The sequence below is a fragment of the Armigeres subalbatus genome, chromosome 1 (genome assembly GCF_024139115.2).
Source record: "Armigeres subalbatus isolate Guangzhou_Male chromosome 1, GZ_Asu_2, whole genome shotgun sequence".
NCBI classification, from domain to species: Eukaryota; Metazoa; Arthropoda; class Insecta; order Diptera; family Culicidae; genus Armigeres; species Armigeres subalbatus.
The window spans coordinates 8,835,302-8,859,290 of NC_085139.1; the positions used below are offsets into that span (position 1 = coordinate 8,835,302).

The 23,989-nt window shown below is 40.7% G+C and overlaps 1 protein-coding gene across 3 annotated transcripts in view; it reads right to left on the reverse strand.

Moving 5' to 3' along the window:
* LOC134220952 (uncharacterized) overlaps positions 1 to 21,037 on the reverse strand; it is a 28,228-nt gene extending 7,191 nt beyond the window's left edge. Inside the window, exons 1-6 of one of the 3 annotated variants that reach the window (XM_062700125.1) lie at positions 20,828 to 21,037; positions 19,746 to 19,861; positions 12,867 to 13,084; positions 3,011 to 3,132; positions 2,509 to 2,934; positions 2,267 to 2,435 (exon numbers count right to left, since the gene is read on the reverse strand). In XM_062700125.1, coding sequence (XP_062556109.1) covers positions 2,267 to 2,402 — 136 coding nt within the window. In that variant the 5' untranslated portion in view covers positions 2,403 to 2,435; positions 2,509 to 2,934; positions 3,011 to 3,132; ... (1 more) ...; positions 19,746 to 19,861; positions 20,828 to 21,037. Of the gene's footprint in view, positions 1 to 2,266; positions 2,436 to 2,508; positions 2,935 to 3,010; positions 3,133 to 7,512; positions 7,977 to 8,275; positions 8,445 to 12,866; positions 13,085 to 17,169; positions 17,248 to 17,318; positions 17,503 to 18,712; positions 18,956 to 19,745; positions 19,862 to 20,827 lie in introns of those variants that run through there. The other 2 variants (XR_009982133.1, XM_062700115.1) reach the window with 2 other exon arrangements.
* Positions 21,038 to 23,989: the final 2,952 nt, after the last annotated feature.

Genomic DNA, 23,989 nt, shown 5'->3' on the forward strand with positions numbered 1-23,989 from the left:
AAACGAACCCATGAGGAGACACTTATCGGGTGATAATGGCCAAAACAAGAGCACAGGCTACCCCCGAGGACGATGTCCAATAAGACTGAAGACGATAATGAAAGTACTATTTCCGCACCACGGGTCAATCCATTGATCGCCAGCAGCGATGGTAGGAGCAGACGATGAAGAGGTGGCGAGGTTGACGACAGAAAAGTCCCTCGACCTCGGGTAAAGCGCCTGGTCTATACGGGATCCCGGACATGGCAAATCCGGCCATGTTCAGGTCAGGCATGCAAAAGTGGCTGAACGAGCGGACATTCCCTGATATACGGATGAACAAGCATTTGATCCAGTTTCCGAAACCTGGCAAGCCACCAGGAGACCTCTCAGCGTGCAGACCAATATACCTGACAGTTAAAAAGAAGTTAATCCTGAACAGGCTGTCGCCGTACGTGTAGGACGCGAGAGGATTGGCAAGCGAGTAATTAGGCTTCCGAAGAGGAATGTGTACTCTGTCTGGACGCCACTAAACCGGTGGTAGACACTGCCGAGGCCACCATCGAATGCAATCGGCCCGGTATCCGTTACTGCGCAGTGCGGAATGCGTTCAACAGTGTCTGCTGGACGGAGATTGCGAACTCGTTGCTTCGACTGGGAGGTCGCTGGCGCATCATAAAACGGAGATCATAGTTCGGGACTGAATTGCGATTTATGCGTAACTTATTTTGTAAACAAACATTGCTTTATCAATTCCGTAGAATGCAAGCATTTTACTCCAAAACTAATTCTCTTTTCTGATAGAGGAAAGTCTATTCTGTCGAATGCATACGGTGTTTTCTTCTTTTTTTTTCTTTCAGAAAATGCTTGCTTTAGCAGGAATTTGCCTTCCAATGTTTGTTTACAAAATAAGTTACGCCCAAATCGCAAATCAGTCCCGAGTTGTCAACAACCGGAGATCGACACAGGAGGCGTCAATAAGAGTCGCCGGCCTCGACATTCCCTCGGAGAGATCTCTTAGACAATTGGGGGTGATGCTCGACAATAAGCTGAGCTTCAAAAGTCATGTCGACTACGTCTGAAATTGCGCGTCGAGGTTGTTAGCAAGCGTGGCGATACGAAGATCCAATATGGGTTTTGGCGTTAAACGCAAACCTCAACGCCCGGAAGTTGGGGAGTACTTATAGCCTGATGTGCCTGAGAGTCATCAGCGCATATCGCACCGTATCTCGGGAGGAGGCATGTGTACTCGCGGGCATGGTGCCCATCAAACTGGTGGTGAAGGTAGACGAGGAGTGCTACGACCTTAGGGACACCGGTTATGCCCGAAGGCATATAAAAGCAGCAACGATAGCCAAACACCAAGTGGGATAAGTAGACTAAGGACAGGTGGACTCATCGCCTAGTCCCAAGGGCTTCCATCGCCTGTTTTGGGAGGAGTACATCTGCTTAATCGCTGATGCTGATTGCTGATATATGTATATACGTTCCTTCTGCCAAGCTTCAGTATGTAGAGGGAGGGAAGAGTATCAACGTATCAACTAGTATCCACTGGAAAACGGAAGGTGGTTTGATTTGCCATATGCCATCACATGCGTAAAGAGTTTCTATCGACGAGTACTGGCTCTAAGTTTCTAATATGACATCACAATGTAATCGAATAGGATTTTATTTTACAATATCTGTTTACTCTTTGCGTTCTTCTCATCATAAGGATTTTATTTTACAATATCTGTTTACTCTTTGCGTTCTTCTCATCATAACCAACTTAGTTACTTTGGAGACGATCAAAGCAGCGTAATGCCACTGTTGCTCTACCGCCAACAAACAACTGTACTGATGGTGACCCCGGATAGTACACTTTAAATACATTTAATTCGGAAAGCGAATTACGTACGTTTTAACGTAACGACAATATTTAATTCTCGTCCACTTAATCGTAACCCTCATTGTCGAAAGGATCAATTTTTGTATACGACATTAAAGCCTGTTCAAATTTCTAGAGGTTCAGAGGTTTCTTATGTGATGTCACATTACCCAATTCTTTTTTAACACGGAGGATGAGCGCCGTGTGAAAAAAAAGGTTTTGGTACACGGTTTATCACTCTCAAATCTTCAGTTAATGATTATTGATGATAAAAGTAAAATCCATACACAATATCGAAAAATAGTATACCAAATAGTATTTACCCAGTAGTGAGTGGCCTTCGGGCTAGTGGGATGTATGTAGACGATCGCAACAGCCTCTGGTATTTTATTTGTAACTGGTTATAAACCGCATACTCACCCAACATACAATCGATGAAAATGGCGTACATCTTCAGCGGACGTTTCTGCATTTTTCGTCCTTGAATGCCGTTGAAATTATACCCATCGAGGGCTTCGTCCAAGAACAGCAGCTTCATCACACTCGGGATGTCCATGACTTCCGTTTTCTTATCCCGCAGGAAATCAACCTGTATTGTTTGGAATAAATTTTTAATTGGGTTAGTTCAATTTATTCAATCATTAATCTAGTACTGCACTTACATACTGTTGCCAGATTATTCGGTTTTCTCGCACGGCCGATTCTAGCCGTTCGATGTCGTCAGCCGTTTGAAGCGGAAAGGTAAATCCGTCCACACCGACGCTTCGGTTCGTACTTAGTGTGCTCAATCGTGTGAAAGATTTGATACGCGTCTTCGGCGCTGAAGTGTTCGCGCTTAGTGGGGGTTTCCGATCGAGATATGCCAATGACAGATAAGCTAGAGCGGAAAGAACAAACTGATTAGACTGTCAGAAGATTTTATTATAACAGACAGCAATAATTTGTGAACTGTTAAGATTATTAAAACAATGTTTATTCGCTTAAATATGACTGGACAATGTTTCGGATACAAGTGTTTGTTCCATGTATTGCTATTATTATTATTAATAGCTTCTTTCCTTCAGGCACTTGGTTTAGTAACATGGATTCTAAAATAGGAAACAAATATTTTTTTTAAATTTAGTACTGCAATCTAAAATATTGTGATCACAGCTTTCTAGTTACCTGCAGGATGAATATATACATAGCGAAATATGCAGAACGGGTGTGATAGCATTCCAATTCTTCAACTCTAGCTTTGAAGATTGGCCTCAGGAGCTGTTGCAAATAAATGTTGGTGATTTAAACTGAAAAAAATATTTAATACAATATTCATTTAACGATCGTTTAATAACTTTTATTTTGATAAGAATTGTATTACAGTTTCATGATGAAAAGAGACTCGGAGTGCGAACACCCTGAAGGCTGAAGCAGCATGATTTGCATATTTAGAGAAAATTCAAGACCTATGCCAGCTATGTATATACCTTTAAAGTTAAATTAATAGCAACAAATAATACTGGGTCGCTTTTTGGCTTGAATTCAATTTATATTGTTGATTTATAGTTAGCATAGATACCTTAAATATCATGGCGGCTCAGCCTATTTGGTTACTTGGAAAGTTATGCATTGATGCTTTAATTTCTATGTGTCTTTCTCATTATTGGCATTATGTCCCACAACTGGGACACTGCTGCATCGCAGCTCAGTATTTATTAAGTTATATATGGGTACAATCTAGCCCCACCTATCTGACAGTGATATGATAGAAGAAAGCTGTCTGTATTATAGTCTGATTTAATCCGGGGATAAGAGGGTGTTAGCTCTACTGCCTGATATGCTTGGGACGGCAGTGCAGCTCCAGTGAACCATTTCAGGCTTCGTTCGACAGCCTGGTATTTTAAGAGCAGTCCGAGGTCATTTTTACTTACAAGCCCACTTGTTTATGCATTTGAATAATGGAACTATGAACAAACTTGAGGGGCTGCGAAATGGTGAGTTGACATCCGGGAAGGGGCGCCTAACATAGCTCTGGTCCTCACAAGTTCCAATACTCACGCTTCCACGGGTCTTCCGATGACAATTGACCGCCAGCTAAGGGTTGCGTACTTAGCTGGTAGTGCAGCCTGGGCACTGTTGTCCTTCTGACATCAGCTAGAGTGAGAGGGTGCGTACTGTGGGGTCTGCCTAGGATGTGGTGGGGTTCGACAGTGGGCTCTGTTGAACTTCTATAAAAGCTGCATGTGTCCCCAAGCAGGCCCTATCAAAGCGACCGTGTGCCGCTCAAAGCGCACTAGCCTAGTCCTGGTGTTGGGTGGGACTTTAAACAAATTTGACCCGACTGATCGAGCGTCTGTCCACCAAGGAGGTGCGGCTCCAACAGCGTCTGTTCTGGCATCCAGCGGCTGAGTATGAAATGCTATTCCCCGGAAGCTATACCTAAGATGGCAGCCCCATCCCGGTGGATAGGGAACCTTGGGCCAACAACCTACTGTTCCCGAAACATCAATTTGTTCGAGAATCCGATAATGAAAAGAATACGGACTGATTTTACGGCGACGACTCTTAGCGCGAAACAACGGACACGAATAGGAACATGGAACGTTTTAACCCTAGCCCAGCAGGGTAAATTGGCACAACTTGCCAATGAGGCACGCCGCATGAAGCTTGAGATCCTGGGACTGAGTGAAGTCCGTTGGCCAAACTTTGGAGAACACAGAACGCCGTCGGGACAAGTTCTGCTATACTCTGGTTTACGAGGTGAACACGCTCCCCGGCATCGCGGAGTTGGCTTCCTACTAAGCGCTCAGGCACACTCTGCGCTTATGAAGTGGGAACCTATAAGTGAAAGGATAATCGTTGCCAGATTTAGAACACGGGTCCGAAACCTTACTATAATCCAATGTTATGCGCCAACCGATGCTGCCGATCTGCAAGACAAAGAGAACTTCTACAGTCAACTCAATGCCGTCGTAGATAGAATTCCGAAGGGTGATATCAAGATCTGTTTGGGCGACTTCAATGCGAAGATCGGATCCGACAACTCGAACCATGAGCGCATTATGGGACGCCATGGTCTCGGAGAAATGAGCGAAAACGGAGAGCTGTTCGCAGAATTTTGTGGTAATAACGACATGGTGATCGGGGGATCGCTCTTCCCTCATCGACCGGTTCACAAGGTCACGTGGGTCTTCCCCTGACGGCTTTACTGAAAATCAAATCGATCACATCTGCATCAGCCGAAAATGGAAACGGAGCCTTCTTGATGTACGGAATAAACGTAGTGCCGATATCGCGTCTGATCATCACCTCCTCATCGGCGAAATACGCCTGCGCATTGCGCGGATTCGTCGGCAGGAGGGAAGAGTTGGACGACGATTCAACACACGCCGACTGGAAGATGCCACGGTGAAACGGTCCTTCGTTGAAGAACTGGAGACGCGTGCTGCAGATATTCCGGAAGGTGGCAGCGTGGAAGACCAATGGACCGCCATCAAGAATGCCTTCATCGCCATCAGCGAGAACAATCTGGGTGAACTACGCACCCAGAGAAAACAATGGATCACCGATGAGACCTGGAGGAAGATAGAGGAGCGAAGAGAAGCCAAAGCCGCGATAGAGCGATCGAAAACCAGAGGAGCCAAAGTCTTAGCCCGTCAACGATACACGGCTCTTGAGAAGGAAGTAAAACGCTCATGTCGACGGGACAAGCGAGCGTGGGCAGACTCTCTGGCCGACGAAGGAGAGAGAGCCGCCGCAACCGGGGACATTCGCCTCCTCTACGATATCTCACGACGCTTAAGCGGGGCGAAGATGAATGCAACGATGCCTGTGAAAGACGCGAATGATCAGTTATTGACCGACCCAACTGACCAGCTGAAACGCTGGTTCGAGCACTTCGAACAACTTTTTCAAGTGCCAACCAGGCCATCACCACCTCGGCATGATCTGCCTAGGATCCGACGTATAACACGTGTCAATACCGAAGCTCCATCACTGCTAGAGATTCAAACAGCCATCCAAAGCATGAAATCGAATAAAGCCCCAGGGGTCGACCGCATATCAGCCGAGATGCTCAAAGCTGACCCCATGACATCCGCTCAACTACTGCATCGTTTATTTCGTAATATCTGGGACACCGCAACTTTCCCGGTCGACTGGATGCAAGGTATCTTAGTGAAGGTGCCCAAAAGGGTGACCTGACTGTATGCGATAACTGGCGAGGCATTATGTTGCTGTGTACCGTTCTCAAAGTTCTGTGCAAAATTATCCTAGCCCGGATTCAGGAGAAGATCGATGCGACTCTCCGGCGGCAGCAAGCCGGATTCCGTGCCGGAAGATCCTGTGTGGACCATATTGTCACGCTCCGCATCATTTTGGAGCAGGTCAACGAATTCCAAGAGTCCCTTTACTTGGTATTCATTGACTACGAAAAAGCTTTCGACCGTCTCAATCACGAGAATATGTGGGGCGCCCTGAGACGCAAGGGGGTTCCTGAGAAAATCATCGGCCTCATCGAAGCACAGTACGAGGCCTTTTCGTGTAGAGTGCTGCACAATGGGGTCCTGTCCGACCCTATCCGGGTCGTAGCTGGTGTGAGGCAAGGATGTATTCTATCACTGTTACTGTTCCTCATCGTAATCGATGAGATTCTGGTAGATGCGATTGACCGTGAACCAAACCGCGGGCTGTTATGGCAGCCTATAACCATGGAGCACCTAAACGACTTCGAATTGGCGGATGACGTTGCACTACTCGCGCAACGGCGCTCTGATATGCAGAGTAAGCTCAACGACCTTGCCGATCGCTCCTCCTCGGCAGGTTTAGTCATCAACGTCAACAAAACCAAATCGTTGGATGTAAACACGGTGACTCCTTCCAGTTTCACAGTAGCCGGGCAACCAGTGGAGAATGTTGAAAGCTTCCAATATCTTGGTAGCCAAATGGCGTCAGACGGCGGTACCAAGATCGACATAGGCGCACGGATCAAGAAAGCAAGGGCTGCCTTTGCGAGTTTAAGAAATATCTGGAAAAACAGGCAGATAAGTGAACGCACCAAAATACGAATTTTCAACTCTAACGTGAAATCTGTGCTGTTATACGCTAGCGAAACATGGTGTGTATCAGTGGAGAACACTCAACGGCTGCAGGTGTTCATTAACAGATGCCTGCGGTATATAATTCGAGCCTGGTGGCCTCACAACTGGATCTCAAACAACGAGCTCCATCGTCGTTGTCACCAGAGGCCGATAGCAACAGAAATTCGGGATCGGAAGTGGGGCTGGGTCGGCCACACTCTACGTAGGGGCGGAAACGAAATCTGTAAGCAAGCGTTAGACTGGAACCCAGCGGGACATCGCAGCAGAGGCAGACCCAGAGGCTCATGGCGGCGAAGCCTCAATAAAGAAATAAAAGAAGTCGACCGAAATCTAACCTGGCAACAGGTTAAAGCGATAGCCGGGCATCGCTCAGGATGGAGATCTTTCAAGTCGGCCCTTTGCACCACCGGAGGTGTACAGGATCCATAAGTAAGTAAGAACAAACTTGAGGAGTTTAATATCCATTGCGATTACTCAAAACTATAATTGAAACCATAGTGAACTTACCAAATAATGAATTGGAAGGAAAAGAACAATAACCTGGTAGGCATCAAAAATATTGATTTAGAAAAAAATATGATTATCTATTATGCAAAGTCACTGAATCTAGTTCCGAATAACCAGTTTCTTATTTGCAATATTTTTATTTTGGTTCACCTGATTCGGTGTACAATTCTACAATATAACATGTCAATTAACAAACATTGGATCATTCATGATGCCAATCGAAGGTATCCCTTCTTGTCAGCTCTACAACCTCTGAACACTTTTAGATTTTTGAGATGGAAGTAGTAATAAATGTATAGATAGGTTTTTAACAAAATTACAAATTCACGTATGAAAAAAAAAATCGAGTTCAACATGTCAAATCAAATAATAAACTTAAGCTATACAAAAACCATTTCAGCATCCCAATGCCTGCCGATTCTACAATTATTTATGAGTGCTCTTAAGAGCCTTATATTCGCGCCGATAAGCAGATTTTCTCATTTTCGGAATCAATTTTGAAAGAGCGTCCGTGAGCGAGTCGTGTGTCATATCCGACCATGCATCTAGAAATGAAAAACAAAAAACAATGGTTAATTGTTAATTAAAAGAAACTAAAGGCCAAGAATAATATTATTTATTCTGACCCGAAACTCCCGCAAGAAACAATGCTTTGGGTTCATTCTACGAGTTATCAACGCGCATTGAAAAAAGGAATTTAACAAGAACTTCAAAACATAATTTGAATACATTCGATTATTATCACCTAATTCGTTAAATTTACGTCACTCGTAGATTAAACCCACTTGTGTCTACCGAGGGACGATTTAATCGATTTAATCTTGCAGGAACCATTTCTACATACCTAGCATACAATCATTGAATATGCAATAACTCAAAAGGTTGGGGCGTGATGTTGGTCTCGGGAACCATGTGTAGCAGTAGCCCATGAAAGCTTCTTCGTCAAACATCCGTCTCAGGACCTTCTCTAAATCGTTTTTGCATTCGAATCTACTTGCCCGCAAGTAGTTGATCTGTATGGAAGACATCATAATTGGTAAACAAGTGTGTCCAAAAGTATATTCATGATGTGATATTGTCACGACAAAATATTATATGCTAACACAAACAACAAGGTTGTGTGTTTTCAATTGAATCAATATAGGAGCTTTGGGATAAAGAAAAAGGATAGATAGGATAGCCCCTGGAGCAATTGGCGCCTACCCTAGACTTCTTGCTACCCTCATTCACACCTGGGCCTTCTTTTCGGCCCTTGACGTCTTCGGTTTCCTCTTGTTCTTGACCAGGGTCCAGGAGGCGTCATCCCCCTCTATTTCCCTGGTCTGGTGCGGCTGAGAGCTCTCAGCCTGCCGTAACCCCTTACCACCGTCTTTCCTGGGTAGACGGACCTTTCCAGGTCCTTCCTCCTCCGGTTTTGGAGGTACCTGGCCGGGGTTCAGCTTCCCAGCCTCACTACCCTTGTTCGGGGTTGCAACCCTCCGCATTTTGGAGCGGCCCCCAGGGAGCTCATCCCCTGGAGACTGTCTCCCTCGTTTTTGTGTCTGCTCCGTTGGAGCAGTCACCCCCGACGTACCCGCAAATACTTGAGCCTCAGTCTGGGTAGACTTTGGTATCACCGTCTTCGCTGGCGCGCCTTCGGTCGATTCGACCTTGCCCGAGTCCGCGAATCCTTGGGCCTCAGCCTGGGCAGACCTCGACTCCACGGATTTCACGGGTTTACACTTGGCCGCCCCGACCGCCCTCTCCAGCTTGGCATCCAGCATCGACTTTCGAAGTTTCTGCAAGCTCCTCTTGAGGTCCTTACTGATATTGTGCTTCGATGACGCAAAGTCGATGATGGCGTCCAGCTGTTCCGTCGCCACCTCGAAGGCCGAAAGCCCATCGCGTTTGCGGTTCATCGCCTCCACAAGCCATGGGCCGTCAATAACTCCTACCGGCGTTTTTTTAGCCGAGATGAAGGTTAAGCGACCCACGCTGGCGCTGCGCACTGAGCTGCCGACTATTGCCTCTGGCCTCCTAGGCGGAGACCTGAACAACCTACCTCTTGCGAAAGGGTTGTCGCCTACACTACTACCACTAATTGAAGAATTGACTTGGTTTTCCATTTTGGTCCCACGAGTTGCTCGGGAAAAGAGGTCCACCACGCCAAAGCCCAGCATGACGCGGTGAGGGACAATTACTGTGGAGGGTGCCCACCCAAGCAACCAGAAGTTCAGATTTTACTTAAATTTACTCTTAACCGAACTAATTGGTTCACTATGGTTCAAATCAAGTTCCAAGCATCCTTAACGGAACTTTAAAGTTCACTTAAAGTTCCGTTACATACAAAAAAATACTTAAAATGAGAGCTGATTAAGCCAAAATAGCCCTTCTTATCCGAACTTCTGGTTGCTTGGGCAGGTACCCCACAGGCTCCGTTAAAGGCCTAGCTTATTATTTCATCCCCTCGGCACGGGTCGCTTGACGCCTTGGGATTAGGGGTTAGGGACGATGGTCCCGGTCTAACTCGCAGTGGCCATGGGGAGGGGTCGTCAAGCCCTTGGACAAAGTCCCTGCTGCCCTGTATAAATAAATAGACCTCTATGAAACACTAAAAGACATGTTATCATTAAAAACAACATTGATTTACCATATATACACCCTCGTGCGATAAAAGTACATACCTAAATGAAAAAAAAACTATATCTCGCGCTTAGTTTCATAGGGGCGTAACTGTATTGATCGATTTATCTTCGTCGATGTTTTCTTTTTATTATTGTACCGAATTGCGCTAGTTTGTCGATGATTTCATGGTTTGGTGTGATAAAGGATGATTGTATCTTGCACCAGAATCAATAATGGCGTGTCTTTTGAAACAATTGAGTTATTAACAAAATATATAAATCGATCAATACAGTTACGCCCCTATGAAACAAAGCGCGAGATATCTTATAATTTTGCAATTTTCTCTAAGATGTTTAAAACTTTCCCTATTAGGCTATTAGTTAGAAACATATTGGGTTCCCAAATCAACCCAACAATTTGTTTTTTTTTTTTCCTAAACTTGGACGAATTCTGTCTGTAATACTATTTTTGAAAACACTACGAAAAAATAAACAGATTAATCCACCTAGCGGTGATGATGCCTTTCTCGTGCGGTAATAGTATTTTGGGAGAGATTTTGGGCATTACTTTTGAGCCCATCGTCCGATCCGGCCAATTTTCAATAGGAAATAATGAGACAAGATTCTGCGTCGAATGCAACCTGTTGCGGGGAAATTGGTTTGGGGTAAGTGCATTAAAAGTGAGCTAGACTTTTCTCGCTTTATTTTATGAGAAAAAGTATTTTGGGCATTACTTCTGAGCCCATAGTCCGATCCGGCCAATTTTCAATACGAAACAATGGGACAGAATACTGCGTCGAATGCAACCTGTTAAGGGTGAGTACAAAAAAAGTGAGCGCGACTTTTTTAAGCCCTTTTTTATGAGAAAAAGTATTTTGGCCATAACTTCCAAGCCCATTGTCCGATCCGGTGAATTTTCAATAGGAATGGGGGCAGAATACTGCGTCGAATGCAACCTGTTGCGAAGAAATCGATCAATGGTAAGTACAAAAAAAGTGAGCAAGACTTTTTGCTCTTTTGGTGCGCACACACACACAGACATCACCTCAATTCGTCGAGCTGAGTTGATTGGTATATAACCAGGCATTGCATTTTATCCCATCATTCGATCTTCTGAGCAAAGATACTGATGATATCCAGGGATATCGATCTTAGTTATCTATCTGCTCAGTAAACAAAGTGCAATGTTCGCCATGGAGAAACATTTTTTCACTGTTTTTGTTGTAGCAACGCCCTCGCAACGTGGACAAACCCCGAAACACGCTGGCTATCTGGATCATCATTGAATGCTCAAATGATAATATCTTTCCAGAGTGCTCTTTGATTAGGGATAATATCTTTGCATAAGCGAATATAATATCCTGTGCTCAGATGATATTGCAATGCCTGTATATAACACTATGGGTCTCCGAGCCTTCTATAAAAAGTTTGTTTTTGGAGCGAACATATAGCCTTTACGTATACATTGTATACGGGAAAGGCAAAAATATTGTCAGTATCAGTTTAATCAATGATTTATTTATTAAAAGATAATAAATCAAAATAGGGGAAGTGCACCGATTTTGGCCAACTTAGTGCCTATTTTGGCCAACCCAAAAAAATACATATTTTTCCAAAATAATCGATCAGTTGAAAGCAGCGTTGAAGCGTGAGGGATATATCTCTTGTTGGAACTATTAAAATCCTTGCGAATTGCATTATTTTTGGAGTTATTCGCAAAATTGGCCAAATTAGGAACATGGCCAAAACCGGTACAGTTCCCCTATGTTTTAAATATGATATCAAGAACATAATTTGTTGATAATATTCTGATAGCGGACTCTGCTCGAGTAATGAGATAACAGATGTTTAGGCTAGCACCCGATACATGTGTCAATCCGCAACCTTTGAATCAAATGTATTCATTGAAAACGCAATTAGGGAGCGTCCATAAATTACGTAACATTTAGAGGGAGAGGGAGGTAACCCCAAGTGTGACATATTAAAAAATAAATGATAAAAAGTGTGACACAGTGGAGAGGGGGTTGAGATTTACCAATTTTAGCGTTACGTAATTAATGGATCTTCCCTTAGCAATTGTTTGGAGATGGCCCCACGGTCATTGCACTCTTGTCGATATTACGTGCATTTAGACCAAAACTGTTTGTATGACGCTGATGAACTGGCAGCAAGGCCCACTCTCGACGAGATTCACACGGTAAAATAAAATAAATATGCAGCATTGCACGGTGTTATCTGGTCTCAATCAAAAATCGAGCTTGTTTTCTCGCTGACAACGTCGCTGGCACCAAATTGATGTTCGGAAGTCGATTTCCACACTTCCGAACGCTCTTCCGACAATGTGTTGGTAGCAAATTCAAATTTTGTTCCAGACGTTCATGATGTCGGAAGTAAGTTCGGAAGTCGGAATACAATTTAGTGCTGGTGAGTGGTGACACAATATTTCCCATGAACACGAACGCACGATTCGTGGTTGAAAATAATCCCATTTGACTTTGCCGTAACAGCTGAGCTTGTGATTGCAAACAAACTGGGTAAAAGCGTGAGGGAAATGTGCGTGTATGTTCACGCTCACAGAAAACCAAAATTGTTGTGTGAAACGTGAAGGCGATTGTGAAAGCCCAAAGGCGATTGTCAAACGTATTGGCTATGTTCAACACTTGCTAATCAATTCGGCCGTATGTACTTCCGCAATCATTTGAGTAGATGGCAGTAGTGAGTCAAAGTATATCAATTTAGTATTTTACACAAGATTTTCAAAAAAATTGATTCTGGCTTATATCTGTTATGTAATGCTGTAACTTAAATCGTAAAAATTATATTTATACTTACGTATTGCTCACGCACGTCCACGCTGCCCTTCACGTTATCTTCCAGCAATGCCAATTGTTTGGAATTATTAAAGGGAAATACCAAACAATCATACTCATAGTCCGAACTATAGCCAAAAGGTGGTGACGTGAATGTAGAATCCAAAACAGCTTCATTACACTGTTCAACCTCTAAGATGGAGTTTGTTTTATTCATCATTTCCTTTTTTTCCAACATTCCTGTAATGATATAAAAGAAAGTACGAAAATTATAAAAAAAAAAAATTAAAAGCTTGTGTAGTAGAATTTATTTAAATTATACTATTATTAGACCCTTGGACAAATAGGGCGATAAGGAGGACTGTAGCATATTATATTGATATTATGCCACGTAACTTTGAGCAAATAGAGGTAGTCTACATCAGACAACAGGGGAGTTAAGTGGATCGGACTAGCCATCAACCAGTCAAAAACGATGTACATTATAGAAAGCGGTAGGTCACCCACCACGAGTTTGTAACGACAATGACGAAATCGAAGTGGTTGAGGAGCTCTACGTATTTGGGCTCATTGGTGACCGCCGAAAACGGACACACATCGTGGCAGGAAATCGAACAGTCGGCCGCCACCAACCGGACCGCAAAATTGAACACACGCGATGTGACGCGAGTTGCGACAATTCAAGATGTGTCATTAGTAGTGCGTTCCAACCGAACAGAGTTAGCCGTTGTACCAAACTGACTTAGTTAAAAAAATAATCTTGGGGTTGTATACAAGACACGACCGCTCGACATAAACTACGTAAAACCAAATATAGTACACTGATCCAATTATTCCGCTCTATATAGAAGAGAAGGAATCATCCCATCGCACAGTGTTTTCTAACCCAGGAATTCGTGATCGAAAATGTTTTGGCCATGAAAAGTTAATTTAGAGTCTCAGTAACTTCAGAGAAAAGTTTCAGTATGTTAAGCTCCATATTCTGTAAAAAAATTTTTTTTGGCTAATCCCCCTAAAAGTGAGATGGAAATTCTCTTTCCTCCAATTATGAAGATACATTATTGGTGTCTTCGAGAAAGTTGTAGAAAAAGTTTCTACGAAAAATTTTACTATATAAATTTTATTTCTATCTGCTATGGAAGTCGAGATATGGGTCGTTATTTATGAACGACCACCAAAAAACAAGTTTTTCACGATACTTTCGTCAATATATTTTTTAGATTTTTCAAATGTTCTACAAAGATGTCCGTCGCGATAAAAAACATGAACCTTTCGAAGACAGTTTCTTCTTATTTTCAATATTGACGAAGCTATTGACGATTTTCGGTTAAAAAATGAGCATTTTGACATTAACTGCATACATGTAGGGGCAAAATGGGGCAGAATTTTATTTAGGTAATTGAAAGTATAACTCATGCACTAATGGTTGCATTGCAACATATATGTGACTTAGCTTTCCGTAAATACCGTATGGAGATGTTTTCTTCTTCTTACCATACCCAGGCATCGGCACCATACCCAGCTTTAGCAGTCCCTCCCACTTTGTTGGGACTCCACAGATCTACAGCTTCTCAGAAGCCTTTTTTCAGTACGCAAAGCTTCGATATGCATTCAATCATGACCATTACATTATTTGAGAGGTTAACAGATATCGTTGGATCGTTTTGGGATATTCTGCGTCATCCAAACTGTTCTTTAGATCGGAACTTGAGATCTACAGCTGCAAGTACAGTTTTTCGGTACTCAAAGCTTCAATATGCATCCAATTATATCCATTACATCTCTTGGATGGTCAACAGATGTCGTAAGATAGTTTCAAGATATTCTGTGCAATACAAACAGTTCTTGAGTTCGGAACTTAATATCTACAGCTGCTAGAATATCGTTTTTCTGTACTCAAAGCTTCAATATGCATTTTATTATATTCATTACATCTTCCGAGAGGTCAACGGATATCATAAGATAGTTTTGAGATATTCTGGGCAATCCAAGCTGTCCTTGAGATCTACAACTCCAAGAAATCTTTTTACAATATTGAAAGCTTCAATATGCATTCAATTACATCCAGTACATCTCTTGAGTGGTCAACAGATATAGTAAGATAGTTTTAAAATACTCTGAGCAATCCAAACTGTCCTTGAGTTTCGAACACGAGATCTACAGCTGCCCTCCTTAGCCGTGCGGTAGGACGCGCGGCTACAAAGCAAGACCATGCTGAGGGTGGCTGGGTTCGATTCCCGGTGCCGGTCTAGGCAATTTTTGGATTGGAAATTCTTTCGACTTCCCTGGGCATAAAAGTATCATCGTGTTAGCCTCATGATATACGAATGCAAAAATGGTAACCTGGCTTAGAAACCTTGCAGTTAATAACTATGGAAGTGCTTAATGAACACTAAGCTGCGAGGCGGCTCTGTCCCAGTGTGGGGATGTAATGCCAATAAGAAGAAGAAGAAGATCTACAGCTGCAAAAAATATCGTTTTTCAGTAATCAAAGCTTCAATATGCATTCAATTATATCCATTACACCTCCCGGGAAGCCAACGGATATCTTAAGTTAGTTTTAAGATATTCTGGGCAATCTAAACTGTCCTTGAGTTCGCGACTTGAGATCTACAGCTGCAATAAAATATATTTTTCAGTACTGAAAGCTTCAATATGCATTAAATTATACCCATAACATATTGGGTGGTCAACAGATGTCGTAAGATAGTTTTGAGATATTTTATGCAATCCAAATTGTCCTTGAGTTCGGAACTTGAGATCTACAGCTGCGAGAACATAGTTTTCAGTACTCAAAACTTCAGAATGCATTCAATTATATCCATTACATCTCCCGGGAGGTCAACGGATATCGTAAGATAGTTTTGAGATATTCTGGGTAATCCAAACTGTTCTTGAGTTTGGGATTTGATATCTACAGCTGGTTTGAGCTATCTACAGCTGCTAGAAAATATGTTTTTCAGTACTGAAAGCTCCAATATGCATTCAATTATATCCATTACACCTCTTGGGTGGTCAACAAATATCGTAAGATAGTTTTGAGATATTCTGAGCAATCCGAAATGTTCTTGAGTTCGGGACTTGAGATTTACAGCTGCTTCAAAGTTGTTTTTGTCTTTATTTGAGAGATTTTCAGCCCTAGGCTGGCTCACCTCTTAGCTGCTTAAAAGCTCATTTCGGTACTCAAAGCTTCAATATGCATTTAATTATATCCATTACACCTTCTGGGTGGTCTACGGATATCGTAAGATATTTTTGAGATATTCTGAGTCATCCAAACTGTCCTTGATTTTGAGACTTGAAATCTACAGCTGCGAAAGTAGCTCTTTCGTCACACAAAGTTTTTAAATGTATTTAACCATGTGCAGTACAGCTCCTGGATGGTCAATATAGAACGTAAAATAGTTTTTTTATCTATTCTGCATCATCTAAACTTTTCAGGACTGGCGACGTGAGCAGCTCTCGGCAATATAAAGCTATCTAATCCAGGCTCTATAAGGCAGTATAAAGCATATTTGCACTGTGACAGCGTTATAGTCGCACGTACGAGTTTTTTTAAATGCTTACGGTTACCTGGAAAATCTACTGCTGTGGCTGTAGATCGTAGGTTCTGAATTTAAGGACGTTTTGGATAACCCATGATGTCCCAAAACCATCTAACCATGTCTCCTGGACCGGTTCACCGAAGAAAATTGTGGATGTTATGGAGAAAATGAAGTTTGAATTCCAAACCAATCCGGCAGATGTCATGATGTTTGGCTTGGTGGCCACAACTGTTTGAAACTGCGGCCTGTTTTCATTTATGTTTAATGGTTTAAAATTAATACCGAATTATTTATCGGTATTTTAAAGGACCAAATGCTTCCCTGGGTGAAGGCCAAATTCTCCGATGATCATAACGTTGTTCTACGGCATGATGGAACGCCATGTCAAACGTCCAATCGACCCAGCAATGGCTGAAGAACAAAATGAAATTTTGGTCGAAAGATTTGTAACGCTAAAAAGTGATTCGCTACCAGACATATTATCGCTCTAATCGTGATGAAGCAATACGATGTACGTAAATTCCTGTTTTTGATTCGACCTTTTCCGTCAGAAGTCTTATTTCGTTTCATTAGCTCAATCATTTTCTTTCTATTGAAGGTCAACTTTCAGCCACTCACATTTGTTGACGCCCTTAAAATTGAAAAGAAAAAGCGAAACCCAACTAAATCTACTCATACTTACGAACGATGACATTTGGCTAATATTGTCCATAGTTGGATATTTCTTGCAAATTATATTCGCAAATGTTTAAAACATGATATTTGCATATGTTTTCTTACCTCCATTGGTACAAGTAGTGCCAAAAAATGCAGAAATCTTTTCATACAAAGTATTTTTGTTCAGGTCCGGCCATGCATCTGTGGGTAAAATTAGAAAATCTCAAGTTAGTAATCATTGTATGATGTTTTGACGTTTGACACCATCATACCTAGCATGCAACTGTTAAATATTTCGTAACTGGCAAGATTAAGTCCTAAGCTCTTGATGGAAGCATTGGCATGGGAACCAGTCGTGTAGGGATAGCCCATGAATGCCTTGTCTTCAAACATTCGATTTAGAACTCTTTCTATTTCGTGCTGACACTCATACCGGCTGGCCCGCAAATAATTGACCTGGGTGAATAACGACATAATTTATATAGTAATAGTCTGGATAGGTTGTCCGACATTTCGCGGTAAAACATTCCGCGGTAAACCATTTCGCGGTGTACCATTTCGCGGTCTGTAACATTTGGTGGTAATCTGTTTCGCGGTTTATACAATTTGGCGGTATTCCATTTCGCGGTATATAAAATTTCGCGGTTTACAATTTCGCGGTGCTTCGTTTCGAGGTATTCAAGCTTAGCTTATCTTTTTACCTTTTTTTATTTTTAAGAGTTCTCCATTTTTTTCTACCAACTCTTAATTTCCTCTTCTTTATATGACCGTTTCTTTAAAGCGTTTCCCTTTCATTTTTCTTTTTTCTCTTACGAACTATTTTATGCTATTTCCAAAAACATACATACTTGTCAATATGATGATTAGATGTGTGAACTTTGTCATCAAGATACACTAATGATAAAGCTCGCTGTTTGTCTATTTATTTTGGTAGAACTCAGAAGATGGAATGACTAAAAATGATTCATAAGGCAAAATGTATCTTCATTAAATGTTAGCCGGTATTAGGCGAAATATCATGTACTGCCTTCTTTAAATGTTCGCATTATGTTCGGTATAAGGCAAATTGTGATGTTTCGTATTCTTTAAATATTTGCATTTGTCCAGTATAAGGCAAAGTGTGTTGTTTTGCTTTCTTCAAATGTTTGCATTTGCCCGGTATAAGGCAAAGTGTGTTGTTTCGCCTTCTTTACATAGTCGCATTTGCCAATATGTTTTGCATCTACATATTTTTTTGTTGGGATTAAAATTTAAACAAGACTTGTTTGTAAAGCGAATAATCATTGAGCTTACACCAGACTTCTGGTGTAAGCTCAATGATTATTCGTTTTACATTAAAATTAGGTGAGTTTAGAGGCTTTTCAAAGCTAAAGAACACATTATTGAGCTACTTGTAATATTAGTAAAATTAAACCTGCGAATTGGTATTGACCGCGAAAAAGTTCACCGCGAAATAGTACTAACCGCGGAATGGTATACCGCCAAATAATATAAACCGCGAAATGTTATACCGCGATATGATCTGAACGCGAAGTGGCAGACCGCGAGCTGGAACACCGCGAAATGGTTTACCGCGGAATGTTTTACCGCGAAATGTCGTACAATCATGTAATTATGTAGGCTCAAGAGATATGTACTATCATGTTGTTGAAATGCTGAAACTTACGTATTGCTCCCTAACGGTTCCGGACTCCCTTACGGCAGACTCGAGGTTTTCCAAATGTTCTAGGTTTACACACGGAAACATTAAATTACCGTACACATAATCCGAGCTGCAAGCATAGAGCGGTGGCGTTGTGAGAGGGCTCCTGAACGCGTTGGTCATTTGCTCAGCCTCCAAGATGGGAATCATTAGTCTCAACGATTCGATTTTCGCTGAAATTATCAACATTCGAAAAGAATGAACATTTTATGACGGTAATAAAGTGGTCGACTTTCTGAACAACTCCTGTAGAAAACCGAAATCTTGGATTTGGTACTAAAACATAAAAACAGTACTAATTTATTTCTTTTCAATTTCCATTTTTTAATGTATAAGTCGTGACAAATAATATGATGAAACATCAGCGATTCAACCTCCCAACTGTCCTTGTGCTCCCAGCGGGTCGAAATCTGAAAAACAAAGAAATGTTTACAATCAATTTATTCCGGATATTCAGCTGTTATTCATTGCTATATCTTTCTTGTTCTATTTAATTTAGTATCACTTACACCCATGTTTTTCTTTACGCGGTTGGAATTCATTAATTTCTCAGTGAACCTGAACTTTCACAGCTTTTTAAATACCCCCGAATTTTCTTTGATTTTTTTCGTAGGGTTAAAGGTCTTAAACGACTAAAACAAAACCGTGTAAAAAAACTGAGTGTATAATGTTTTTATTGAATTCCTCAACATGATTCACAACACTTTTCACAACTGGAATAGTCGCCTCACAGTTTAGTAATTCATTTAGCACTTCCACAGTTATCTACTGTGAGGTTTCTAAGCCAAGTTACCATTTTTTTTTCGTTTAATTTATGGGACTACATACACCTTCTACCACCAAATTTCCTATATCGGATCGGTATTCGGCTCAGTAACCCTAAAGTTTGTCTGCTTTGTCTAGTAACCGATCACTGCGATTAGTTTTGTAGCAAAATACAGAAAACAATGGACAATAAAAATACTCATTTTTGAGAAACGTGAAAAACGAAAATTACCTTAGAACAACTTTCGCCATCTCAAGGTGTGATCCTCCCATTATTTTTTTTTTTGTTTTTAGGTCGTTGGTGTGATTTTGATAATCGGTCACGATCACGGTCGAGTTCCATAAGTCCTGAAAGCAAAGGAAGTGGTATTAGTCAATAAATTCACATTCGACCCAGTCATTCTCTCAAGCGATATGAGCATGAATAATATGATTTCCCAAATTTAAACTTTCATGTTCATGATAATTAAGCGGCGAAAGTATAGATTTTATAGCTCCGTGAGGATACGACAGATATGGGGCGATTCAAATATGACGTCCACTACTTTTGGGGATTTCTAGACCCCCTCCCCCCTCTGTCACGCTTTTTTGTATACCTAGTACATGTACTGTCACAAAATCTAAAACCTGTGATTTCATTTTTGAACGACCCCTTATGGAGATTTTTTCATAGAAGTGGATTTGAAAGGGAGCGGATGGCAAGTGATGATATAAATCTCATGACCTTCATTCTACCAAGACGAGGGAGGGGAGAGTATCAGTGTGAAAGCTGACATCTATCCACTGGCTCTCAGCTTCCACACTGATACTCTTCCCTTCCTCTCCATACGAAAGCTTGGCAGAAGAAAGATCGTGAGAGATTTATATCATCACAAATATTGTCCTCCGCTCTCGTTAAATCCACTTCTATGAAAAATTCATGTCTGACGTGTCCTAACGAAACTATCAAATCTATACTTTCGCCTCTAAGTTTGGAAGCGGAAGCGTTTTACCTCACGCAGAAAATAATACACTCATATCATTAATTTAAATAAAAATGAAGTTTTACCTTTACAGCTTTAATTGTATTTTTAACTACAACAACTTTTAATAAGTGTTGTTATTGATTAATTTAAACATAATTACAACATCTGATACAAAAGTGGACAAACATTTACAGAAAAGAATTTCAAAAATGTTGTTACGGCGTAAAAGTTTGTTTTTATGAAAATAATAGATTTTTGTATTAGAAATCTGTATCTGGCCAAGTCACGTGTTACAAAAACCTATTAAATACTGACATCTAGTACAACGATTGATATGTTCGTTTTATACCTGATGCAAAGCCACTTGCCGATCCTTAAAATCTGTCATGTCTAGTGTTAGGCTGTGACGATAGATTCTTAACTCTGAACCCACCGCTCAAGCGCAAGCCCCCTCTGGTATGGACTTTCTTAGAGATGCGATTTTTTGCCTTCAATGCCTCCTTAGCTGCGCGTAAGGCTTCCATGGCGCCAATGTTGCGATGATTCACGAACACTAGGAAACATTAGAGAAACAGAATAAGAAATTGAGTTTATTTATTTCAGTTATTCCCTAGAAAGAAGAAAATAATATTTCACACATTCACTATTACTTGTCCATTGATTATTTTAATCTTTTCTCAATGATATATTATGTTAAAAATGGAACCATTAAAAGAAAACTTTTTAAATAAAATAAATTAAAATATACATAATCATTGCTTGAAATCTAGTACTTCATTCAGCTCAATTTTATATACACGATTAATAATAATAAAATATGCTAAAAGGTTGTAGGTCAATGCCCAGAATACCAATCCCCAGAATCAGTTCCCCAGAATGGTATTTCCCAGAATTCCATTTCCCAGAACGACCAATTCTCCAGAATGATATTCCCCAGAATGCACCATTTCCCCGAAAAGAAATCCCCAGAATGACCCATTCCCCAGAAAAAAAACCCCGAATGACCCATTCCCCAGAAATCAAAAACCCAGAATGACCCGTTCCCCAGAAAAAGGTATCAGTCTAAGAAACTATGTTTTTCGCTGTCATTTCTATAAATTAAAAATACTAGATAAGGTACACTGGGGGAAGTGGAAAAAGGGGGTAAGTGTAAAAATCGACTCGAAAAATTGGAATTGTACATACTTTACAGTTTTCACCACATCATAGCATCATGCAATGTTATACTTTGATGCTCACACTAATACTATGTTGAAATTTGTATAACACATACACTAACACGGTTAACGCTTGAACTGTAATTTTAGATTTCGCGAAAAATTGATATTTGCATTCATAAAATTAATTCTTATTTGCACCAATTGTTCTTTTTTCAAGTGAATTTATATCACAGGTGACCATTACAATACAATTAAACTAATCCCATTCAATTGGTAGTGGTTTGTACCAAGAAAGCAAATAATTCAAAGATTTTACACTTACCCCAGGTATCAAACACTGCGGGGGAAGTGGATAATGTTCTAATTACGCAATTTTTTCTTCCTTCCATGGTTTATTTCGATAGCTGTGAATCTTAATATGTTCCTTCTTTGTTATCATGGTGATTCCAGTGGTGATAGGACTCATATAAATGAGAAAATGCCTGATTAATCCACCTATCGGTACTGATGCCTTTCACATGTTTTCCATATGAAAAAAATATATAAGAAAGTTAAAAATAGCACTGATAGGTAAATATATTGTATAATTCACATTGATTTTTATTCCTAACAAGTTTCGCCGTTGAATGCAATTTTTTGCAAACAAATCGGTTAAGGACAAGTGCTTAAGAATAGCTGATAATTTTGTACGTGCTTTGCGAACACACATACATACAAATACGCACATACAGACATCATCTCAATTCGTTAAACTAAGTTGATTAGTTTATAACCCTGTAAGTCCCATTTTTCCTTTAAAATGTTCATCTTTGGGGCGAGCATATAGACTTTATGTACACTTAGTATCCGAGAAGGCAAAACCAGCCCTCCTCTAGCTATTACGAGAATTCCTTGAGGATCTAGTCCGTTGAGGTAATGAAATTATTCCACAAAACATACTCAGAGTTATTATCCTATTGATTTTAGTTATATGTAACTACTCATCACTATTGAAGGTCAAGGCAACATGTGTTTTCCACTTACCCCATCCCACTAGGGAAAGTGGAAAAAGCACTCCTAATTTTAAAATCTATTTCCATAAATTTCAAGCGACCAAAATGGTATGAATTACCGCACAGTTGGTGCAAAATTGACTGTTTTTGATAGCCCATTTTGATTGAACGCATTTAAATCATTTAAACTGGTTTTACACTAATTCAAACATGCACTATCGATTTTTCCTTTTCCACTTCCCCCAGTGTACCTTACTATATTTCTATGCAAAAATACTTATAATGAAGTACGCATTTGCCCGGAATAAGGCAAAACGATATATGCTGCGTTATTTTAAAGCACGCATTTGCCCGGAATGGAGCCCATTTGATATGTTTGTTAGGGCTCACATATAATACGAAGGAGCATATAATCCATTATACTCGTTGTTCATACACTGGTGGAAATAAGTATAAAGACAAGCTCGGTTTCCATACAGAATGGCCATATTGGGAAGTCAATATCTCGATTCTTAGCGATTCGATTGGGCTGATTTTTTGCCAACAAGCGTAAAATGACTTGAATTTTTATTCAATGATAGTTATATTTATGCATATATTCTGGTTATACGCGTTTCTGTTGGAAATAATTATAAAGACAGTTCCGTTGTATGGAGCTCCATATAAAAAAGTGGTGTCTTTATAATTATTTCCAGATTTTGAGGTCAAAATCAACAGAGATGTATGAAATTTACTCAAAGATCCAAAGTTCAAGTTAAAAACAGGTGCCTAGTAAAATTTCAGCCAAATCGAATCGCTACGAATCGAGATATCGATCCTCAATCATGATGAAAATGTATGAAAATCATGCTTGTCTTTATACTTATTTCCGGCGGTATATTGGGGGAAGCCCATATGGCATAATGCCATTTGGCATAATGCCGTTTGGCATAATGACCATTTGGCATAATCGTTGAAAAGAGTATGAAATGCAATGGGTCGTAGGAATATATGATTTCCATTTTTAGAAGTATGTATTTACCTGACAAAAGAGTAGATGACTCCTTCTTTAAAAGTATGCGTTTGCCCGGAAATAGGCAAACGAGTAGATAACTACTTCTTCAAAAGTATGCATTTGCCCGGAAAAGGTAAAAGACTAAATCACTCATTTTTCTAAAGTACGAAATTGCCCGGGATAATGCAAAAGAGTAGATGACTCCTTCTTTAAAAGTACGCATTTGCCCGGGATAATGCAAAAGAGCAGATGACTTCTTCTTTAAAAGTATGCGTTTGCCCGGAAAAAGGCAAACGAGTAGATAACTACTTCTTCAAAAGTATGCATTTGCCAGGAAAAAAGGCAGAAGAGTAAATGACTCCTTC